The sequence below is a fragment of the Helianthus annuus genome, chromosome 9 (assembly GCF_002127325.2).
Source record: "Helianthus annuus cultivar XRQ/B chromosome 9, HanXRQr2.0-SUNRISE, whole genome shotgun sequence".
NCBI classification, from domain to species: Eukaryota; Viridiplantae; Streptophyta; class Magnoliopsida; order Asterales; family Asteraceae; genus Helianthus; species Helianthus annuus.
The window spans coordinates 107,336,235-107,346,269 of record NC_035441.2 but is presented as its reverse complement, the minus strand read 5'-3'; the positions used below and the strand labels follow the sequence as shown (position 1 = coordinate 107,346,269).

General features: G+C 38.9%; 1 protein-coding gene across 1 annotated transcript; it reads left to right on the top strand.

Annotated features, from left to right (window-relative positions):
* The first annotated feature begins 7,039 nt into the window (after positions 1-7,039).
* LOC110876477 lies at positions 7,040-8,623 on the top strand. The gene has a single exon (XM_022124649.1). The coding sequence runs from the start codon at positions 7,040-7,042 to the stop codon at positions 8,621-8,623; it is 1,584 nt and encodes a 527-aa protein (XP_021980341.1).
* Positions 8,624-10,035: the final 1,412 nt, after the last annotated feature.

The following is a 10,035-nucleotide window of genomic DNA, read 5'->3' as shown; positions in this document are numbered from 1 at the left end:
TGTGTGTTCGATCAGTAGCAAGAAAGAAGGGGAAAACCCCATTCTTGACCTAATCCAGCAAAATCCCCAAGTTGGAGGGCTCAAAGTGCTTGTATCTTGTGCATTAACTGAAAATTTTGATCACCCAAGCTAGGAGATCATAAGGTATGTAGAATTTTGTTGTTTGTTGAGGTTATGAAATTTGATGAACATCATAAGTTGTGATTTATGTATGAATCGTAGGTGTTCTAGAAGGATTTGAGTTGTATACAGATCTAGGAACAAACCCTTGATGTAAAAAAATTTTGTGATCAAATGCTATGATTTAATTGTTTGAATAATAAACAATGCTTGTGTTAAATTGGTTTTATGATAATGTGGATAACATAAGTTATAATGATTGATTTATGCCCATGAAGTATGATAAACTGAAGTCTATATGTTAATTGGATCATAATCGGACTTATAGACTTGATGAAATGAGAATATATGGATAAATGGTGTTTTTTTGTGATATTATAAGTAACATAAAATCCATGCTTGCAAAGTGTTTGATGAATTGCAAATCGGCTTAATTATATTCGTGAAGAAACATTAATTAAAACGCTTAAAATCTCAATTTTTCGAATTTAAGCGCATACTTCGCAATACCGCGCGTACACTGCAAAATACAGACAACGCAGCCAGTCTGTGCAAGTAAAATATTGTTCAACATTATTACGGCGAGTTAATTTTTATAGAATGATAGAAATAATTTTAAACGCCTTAAAACGTAATAAAAACGCGAAATAAAATACCCGGTAGTCAGTTAAATACACGTGTTTGCTTGAATATGTATATATATGTGCATGAAAGAGAAAGTGTGTGTGTGCATGTCTAATGTGGCGCCCCCTTAGGGTGTCCACCATACCCCTTTTGTGCCAAGTATTGGCCATATAGAAAACTCAATCATAACTAAATTCACCACACTCAACACGTAACAAATTTCCAAGACACAAATCTTTCATCTCTTCCTCTCTCTCTCTCTTACCTCTCGTCTGAACACCACCATCATCATCACCATTTTCATTTTTTGATCAAGTTATGAAGAACCATGTATAGTACAAGTTAGTTTCAAGTTTGTTTGAAGATCCAAGAAGGTTTTCAAGGTGAACCCAAAGAAGAACAAGCTCTATCTCATCAATTCTATCAAAACCCATCAAACTTTTGAAAGGTATAATCTTACTTTTAACAATCTTGTTCTTGAATTCTTGATGAAGATGATGATGGAAAGTTTCACATAAACTTGGAATTCTTCTCAAACTTTGAAATCTAAATAAGAAAATGGTTTTAATCAAACTAAAAATGGAAGTATGTGTGTATGTGTGTATGACCAAAAGTATGTGTATGTGTAATTGTATTTTGATAATATGTTAAGTATTGAAAGAAAGAATGCTTGAAAAGTTCATGTTTACATGATTGAAAGTGATTAACATGAAAATGATTGTGATTTAAGTGGGTTAATGAAAATTTTAGAATAAAGTATGTATAGTGGCCGTGAGTGTGTGAATGTATGCGTTAATGATTATGTTTTGATTGTTAGTTGATTTATGATTGATATGATTCTTGGAAGGTTAATGCATGTTTAATCAAAAAGGTTCTTTATAAAAGTTCTTGTGATTTGAGATGATTAAGTGAAAAAGTTGAAGTTTGGGAGTATATGTATATGTGTGTGAGCCATATGTGTATATGCATATGTTTGAACTTGTGGGTTTTGTCTACATGTTCATAAATGTGAAGAATGTTACATGCATTGATGGTGTGATGATTTGATGAATGATTGAACAAAGATTATGTTTTGAATTTATTAAGGAATTATAATAAATGTAGGATGAATGTATTTAAGTCTTGAATGATGATGATGAGATGAACATGCATTAGGTACTTGTACACAAGCATGTGTGATGACTAAATGATCATAATTTGGTGAACTTAAAATAATGTGATTAAACTAAGTTAAAACAGAATGTGAACGCTAAAAATGATGTTTTGTGTTATGATATGATGATACAAAATCATGTCATAAGTTTGGTAGCTTTGCATGTTGTACATTGGGTGAAATTGTGAGATATATATGACATGCATGAAATCTGCACTATCATGAGTATAACCATCATTTTATTCAGTAAATAATATGTGTTGTGTTAAATAATCGGGTTGTTTGCAAGAGGCGACTCGAAGGATAAGTCGAGAGATCAATCCGGAAGCGATACTTGACTCAAGGGAAAGCTTTAAGGTACGTGGCTTTATGCTCGTAGAGATTTGGTTATTCATTTGTATCATTATATGTTAGAATAATGATGTAAGATCATGAAATTCGGTTTGTTCTTAAGCGGTGGATTTCGTATGAATGAACCAAATGGATGAATGTAATTAATGATAATTTTGGCTGTTAAAAAGTGATGGATTTCACTAAAATATCCAAACGAATCAAAATTACAAATCGGTAAAGGTTTGATTGAATAAAAGCGATGGATTTCGCTAAGTCAATCGAACGGGTCAAAAATGAAGTTCTAATGCATACCGGAATGGTTGCATTAGTGAGGACTTTGGTTAATACCCGATTGATGGGTAGGATTTCAAATATATGTGTAAACTGAGTAACGGGAACACGGATTTAAAAGTCAAAAGACTCGGAGTATGAGTTATAACTAAAAGATGATGGAATTCACGAATAGAATTCGTGTCAATTATGTTCAACTGTTTTGAGGTTGAACGGGTCGAATAATTATAAATGCATACCGGATAACGGATGCATAACACCCGAGGATAGTACCCCAAGTATTAAGAAACATTCATGGTTATGATGTTTATGTGGATTAAATGCAATCAAATGAGTTTGTTCGTTTAAAACATAAACGGGTCAAATAATTCATAAATAAATACTAAGCCGAAAGCTTATACGTTAATAATTTTGTAAATCCGGATGGTGGATTTTGAATCCGAATGATAAAGGATCAAATTACGATCATGTAGGAAGAAATGATACGTTAAATGGATAAACGAATTGAAAGTTATGGTCATTTTTGTGAAGAGGGCAAACAGGAATAAAATCCTGCAGATCAGACCGTAACCTATGGCTGGGGGCCATAGGCTACGGTCCAGGCCTTCTATCCCGGTTGAATAATGTGGACCGTAAGCTACGGTCCTGGTGCGCGTGTGGTGTGATATATTTTTGTGTATATTTTTAGCCCTTTTTAACCACTTTAGTCAAGTTTTAAATTTATAAAACACGATATTTACTAACACCAAACACACATGTGGGCAAGTGCACCCATCGTGAGCGTAGTATAGTGTTGGTAAGATACCGAGGTCGTCCAAGGACACAAGAGCTTTTAATACCGGATTATCCTCAACGTCTAATCAAATCAAAAATTTAGAAAAAGGTTTTAAACTAGAAAATAAAAACAAAAAATGCCAAAAATAAAAATAAAATAAAAACAGATAGACAAGATGAATCACTTGGATCCAACTCGCCTTTAGTGTAACCTTTGATTATTTCCGCACTTTTGCACTTTTTAAGAGATTATCTTAGTTATTGTAGTAGGCCCCTCTTTTGAAGGTGACGTTACCCTCAACCCAGTAGTTTGTGTCAGCAAGGATACAATCCTAAAGGGTTGGATTATTGAAAGATAATTAATTAAGTTACTAATGCATATTGTGGTAGGCCCCACTTTTGAAGGTGACGTTACCCTCGGCTAAGTAGTCTGAGTCAGCAGGGATACAGTCCTAAGTAGCCGGGTTAAAGTTTAAATATTAGTTTACATATGAGGGGATCAAAGAGTTTGGACCCCCACCATCCAATACCTTTGGGTATTGAAGGAGGTCCTACTAAATTTGAGCCAGGTCCTTGTAGGATCTATACACTGAACAATGGCAAGACTCTTACCAAACCATTCCCTTAACCCCCGACCAGGTAGCCAACATATCTCCATATAGACCGTGGAGATATGAATGGTGAAAATCTTTTATTTTATATAGACAGTAAAATAATGCCAAGACACCACGGACAAATGATAAGGAAGAATCACCTTCAACATATAAAACTAGTTATTAAAGTCATTAGTACATAACCAAATAAAAAGTGCGAAAAGATTAAAAATAAAAAGTATTACACTAAATGCTTGTCTTCACCAAGTGATGTAAGAGACTTAGGCAAACATGGCCTTTGATTGTGAAGAACTCTTACGATCAATCTTGGATCCCGAGACTACTCACACACTCTATGATGGATGATGGATGATGGTGGTGGATGATGGTGGTGGATGATGGTGTTGTAGTGGTGGTGGAGTGTGGGTGAAGTGTGAGAGAGGTGGTTTGCCAAGGGATGATTTGCAAGTGAACCAAGCACCCCTATTTATAGCCTGCACAGAAGCTCGGGCACGGCCCCGTGTCCATCCCTCTTCTCTTTCTTCATTAATTGTAGTTTGTCTGCATTAGTTGACAACGCCCCTGTGTCCGCTGGGCACGGCCCCGTGTGCAGAAGCGTATCTGTACTATCAAGATTTCCTCATATTCTGCGAATCTTAGAGTTGACCACGGCCCCGTGTCCGCTGGGCACGCCCCTGTGGTGGGTGATAGAAGCTTCTACAACTTTGTCTTTTCTGCTGACACTTGGGCACGCCCCCGTGCTCATTGAGCACGGGGCGTGTTCAGTCTTTTGTTCTCTTGTTTTTGCTTGGGAAGATGCCGTCGAGGGGTCGGGCATGCCACGTTTATTCCTTTTCTTGTATTTATGTTAGATTTAGCTGTCTTTTTGCTTCTTTTGTTAATTTGAGCTCATTTAATCCTGAAAATACAAAAGGAAGACAAAAGCACACTTTTTCCAACATTAGTACTAAAAAAGGGTTAGTTTTATGCCATAATTGATGTAATTTATATGTTGCATTTTGTACACATCAGTCCTCTGACCGTAGCCTACGGCGGGAGTTTTTAAAATTTTTATTTTTGTTTTGTTAAGTAATTTATGTTATTAAATTATCTTTAATCAATACTAACATTTAAGACTCTTAAATGTTATTTAGGTCTTTAATATGCGGATAATGGATGGAATCAAGCTCGTACAGGAACCGAACACATTAGAAGTCGAAGCATCCGCACTTGTTTAGTTCTTTTGTTAATCTACACATTGTTAAATGTTAGAAACATACCTTTGAACACTTTTGAAGTTTGAAATAACTATGAATTAAGTTTAACGTTTTGTAATTTGGCGTTTTAAGTATATAAAATGCAAACTTATATTAATATTATATGTATGAATAGTTATGGGTCTTACAAGTTGGTAATCAGAGCCTAAGGTTAAGGACGAAATGTGTTCGGTTCAAGGCTTGATCAAGACATCCGGTAAGAACTAGTTATAAATAAGTTTAAATCGAAAGCATTAAAGAAAATAATGATTCAAAGTGTATGGGAGGAGTGTATTAACACACTCGAACCCGGGAAATACACTAAGTGTAAAAGGGAGGCAAGTTATATACTTGACCAAAACGAAAAAGAATGATATATCATGAGTAATGTGGTGTGAAAAGTATAAATTTCCATATAATAATGTGGAAATGATCAAATAAGTTATTCACCAAATTATTGTGGACATTTCAGTTAAAAGAGATGTCTGACAGAACTGGTGATAATACGGTATCTCGCATGACAGAAGAGATGCAAGAAAAGATTTCCGATGAAGTCGGAAAGGCGTTAGAGGCCAGTCTACCACAGTTCATGGATAGACTACAAACCACAATCTTATCGGTGGTGGAAGAAAGGATAAACAAACTCAAAGAAAATCTTACGCAAGAAAAGGACAAGGCTAAAGGGAAGGCATGCCCTTATAACAAGTTCATGGTGTGTATACCCCCGATTTACAACGGTGAAGTTGACCCAATCGTCTGTCAACGATGGATTAGCGATATCAAATGGGTCTTTGAAAGAACTCACTATGATGCGACCGACTTCATAGCTTACGAAACCGGTCAACTGAGGGGTCAAGAAAATATTGGTGGGACAATCTTAGAAAAGAACAAGGAATTGAAACCACAAGAACCATGACTTGGGAGGTGAAGGGGTAAGGTCCCAAAAACCTTGTAAAAAGGATGTGAGACCGTACCACCAACTGACCTTTCAACCTTTCTAACCTTGCGCGGCCGCGCATTAGTCTTACAAAAGGAAGAAAGAAACCAACAAGCAATAGTCGCGCGCCCAAAGGGAAGCCTGAACCCTTGCGCCGCTTTCCTTTTAACAAAGGGCTAAAACCCTGAGATCAATATGTCCGCCCAAATATCCAAACTTGGATATTATTTTACCCAGACTTGGGATCTATTCAGCTGTGTGCACACCGTAAGGTGTCACACTAGATTACAACAGTAACCTTCTAGAAGAAATATGATCGTGCACCACCCAGACGGTTGTAACCGTCTGGACACGTGTCATCATCACAAACATTCCTGAAATCACCACGATAGCATGTAATTGGAGAATGATCTCCACTCAAACCACTTTCCACGTGGCAATTCCCCAACCGTAGATCAAGTTGTGATCCGTGCGCATTCACATCAGGATCAAAACAATGTAACGAAGATCAAAAGGACGTAACGGAAGGAAAAATAACCGCTACGGCGTCAGCATCTTCCGTTATCTTTTCAATAACAGATTTTCCCTCCCAAAACTCCCGGTTATAAATAGGAGAACTCTTCAGGTATGAACACAGATCACATTTCACTACTTAAACACTTTTATCTTCTCCGTTACAAATACTTATTCTCACACCGGAGTCGGGTCAAGGAGAGAACCCTCTTCTCCCCTTGACGAGGCTAACGGTGCTCTGTTTTGCAGAAATCACCGGAGAAAGAACTTGGCTGCAACTGAATCAATTGAGAGAGAACTAACCTTTTATGCGGATTCAAACCCCCTAGATATCTCGGTTCCGACCATTTATCTAGTGTTTCTTCATTGGCGCCCACCGTTTTCTCAGTTTTTCTAGTTTTTATCTCGTTTCGATTCAGTTCATCTTATTTTTCTGTTTTTACACATGGCAGAAAATTCATCTTCTCACCGACAGCCTGGTCCTCAACCAAATGTCGGAAACAATTTACCAATAGAAGGGATGGTAGAAGAGGCCTCAGACGATAATGAGGTTCAATCTAATGGAGCAAATAACCCTGTTACCCCAGGGGTATTTCCCACAAATCCCGCTCAATCAATTTTACCACCGGGAGAAACTCCGATATCATGGTATGTCCGGTTACAAGGGGCATTAAATGCAGTGTACACGCAATTGTGTGCTCAAACTGCTCCCATAACACAATCACGAAGGCCAGGATCTAGAGCTCATGCTTCCCAGCGAGAAGAATCAGCCTATGATGGTACAAACAGCTACCAGAGACAACACCATGAGTCACAGCCTCGTCAAAGGCAATCGGTTCATGATAGGTTGGGTTCCCAATGGGATGCCCACACCGATGAATCCGATCAGACATATCGTTTGAGTGCAAACACCAGCGTATTCAACAGACTACACCCAAACTCTAACAAATCCAGGCCTCGAGCGGTTTACAACCCTGAGGCAGAGCATAACTATGACTTAGTTTACCGCCCTGCAGAAGCAGCGGAAAACTCGAAGTTTATACTAGAAATAGCTCTGGCTCCGTTAGAAAGGGCAAAATTACCATCCAACGTCGGAAAATTCAATGGGCTAACTGACCCCGATGATCATCTGAGAGTCTTCACCAGCGCAGGGTTAGTTGGCGGTTGGACTCTTCCGCTCTGGTGTCATTTGTTTGTTCAAACATTAACTGGGCCAGCGCGAATCTGGTTTGATAACCTACCAACGGGGCAAATCGAGTCATGGAAAGACCTGCGCCAAAAATTCTTAACACACTTCAGCCAGCAAAGGCGTTCCATGCGGGATACATCCGATGTCATGAACATATGGCGTCGAGATGATGAGAATCTGGAAGATTTTATAACCAGATATAATAAAGAGGTGTTGGAGATCGGTGGTGTTCACGAACAGCTAATCCGTGCTCAGTTTAAGTACGCGGTTAGATGTGACGACATGGTCAAGGTGTTATCCGGAACAGAGGGCCTTCCCAAGAGTTGGGAAAAGATAATGGCGGCGGCCAAGGTTTATACGCAGACGGAGAAAAACCTTACTACAAATAGGCCACCACCACCACACAGCAGGCCCACAGACTTAAGTGCGACGGGCGAGCGAAGATTTAAGAAATCATGGCGCGAGTCATCCGGAAGTCGCTCCTCTGAAGATGCTCGCGCAACAATTAACAAACTCTCTGCTCAAAGAGAAAACAAGCATGAAAATAGGGAGAGGCAGTGGACCCCCCTAACAAAGACCCCGGCGGAAGTTCTGAGTACCGAGGATTATCAGTTCAAACCGCCAATCCCGATGAAGAGTAAACGTGGTCAAGACCTAGCGCAATATTGCGAATATCATAAGGATACGGGGCACACCACAAACAACTGCATTTCCTTGCGCACTGAAATAGAGAAAGCCCTCAAAAATGGGGAATTTACACATCTACTCCAGAATATGCGCAAGGAGATAAAGCAGATTACCCGGGGAGAAGAAACTTCCAACAAGCGGGCAAAGACTTAAAAAACATCAAATATGGCGAAACTATCAGGGAGTAAGTTAAGTTCCATCTAATTATTAAAGACTTTGTAACGCCTCTGAGCTTTATCCATGAATAAAATTACAAAGTTTCTATCATTTGTGTTTACAAAATGCATGCAATTTCTTTTTAGTAAGCGCAAAAACATTATGGTAGTATAACATAAGCTCCATACGCGGTCAGTGATTACCTTACAAACGACCATAAGCTTCACACATAAGCTTCGTACCAACTTCATTCGCCTTACTTAAGTAAAAGCAATTGTACTCATGCAAAATATTGTAAAGACATTCAAACAAATAGAAACATATTGCCTTCAGCGTACAAATACGCCCTGAAAAGATTCAAACACGGCAGTGTTTCGATTTTTTACACAAACAGCGCAACAAAACAAGGATATACATCCCACAAAAAGAAAGGGGGAAATACAAATTGTTCAAAAACAAATTTCACCCTACTCTAAATCTTCATCCTCATCAGGAAAGATTTCTTTAAGCTGCATCACCGGATCATCCGACTGAAGCGCCACATTATCAACTCCATAACTGGAAGTTGTAAATTATTAAACTCTGCCTTCAGAGAAGCAAGTGCAGCGGCAGTATCTACGCCAAAAGCAGCGGACTTGCTATTATCCCAAGTAACTTTCAGCACACTAGTTACATGATGAGAGCATTCTGCATAACCTTGCGCGTAACCATCCCGCCACGCGGCAACCACTAAATCAGCAACAGTCTTATCCAGCTCTTTAGAGTTCAAGACAGATTCAACAACCTATAAAATCAATCGACATTGGTAAAACAAAAAAAGAAAGAGAGAGCAAAAGCAAGCGCATATATAAGGGAGGGATCTTACACAAGCAATCCCACGATCCTTCAACCAGGTCATATCGTTCTTTAAAGGCCCAAGCTCGCTTTCCGCTGAAGCCCGCGCCGTCTCTGAATTTTCCAGTTTCTCTTCAGTCTCAGTCAAGCGGCGAGAGGATTCAGCATGTTCGGAACGCGCAAGCTCCAGGTCCTTTTTCAGTCGTTCCTGGTCAGAAACCAAAGCAGTAAGTTCTTCTAGTTCTTTATCTCTAATGGCAAGAGTGCTTAAAGCTTGTACCTCCCGTTGCTCACTTCGTTCCCTATGAGAACGCGCTTCTGCCAGCGCAGCCTCCAAGTCAGCCTTCTCTTTCTTCAATCTTTCAACCTCCGCATCTTGATTCTTCAGCTTTGAGGTTATTAATGATAATACGGAGATTTGCTTTCTCCGCATTATCTTTTTCACAAATTTTCTTCCAATTTTTACGTTCTTCAGAAAGGGGAGCAGCTTCAGCTTCGGCCCTTCTCTTCCAACCAGCAACAGACCATTCCTCAGTCTTGCGCTCAGCCTCAAACTTGGCTTGATCATCTTTTAA

Excerpts from the sequence above, each read along its gene's own strand:
- LOC110876477 (XM_022124649.1), top strand. The coding sequence starts at position 7,040 with ATGGCAGAAAATTCATCTTCTCACCGACAGCCTGGTCCTCAACCAAAT.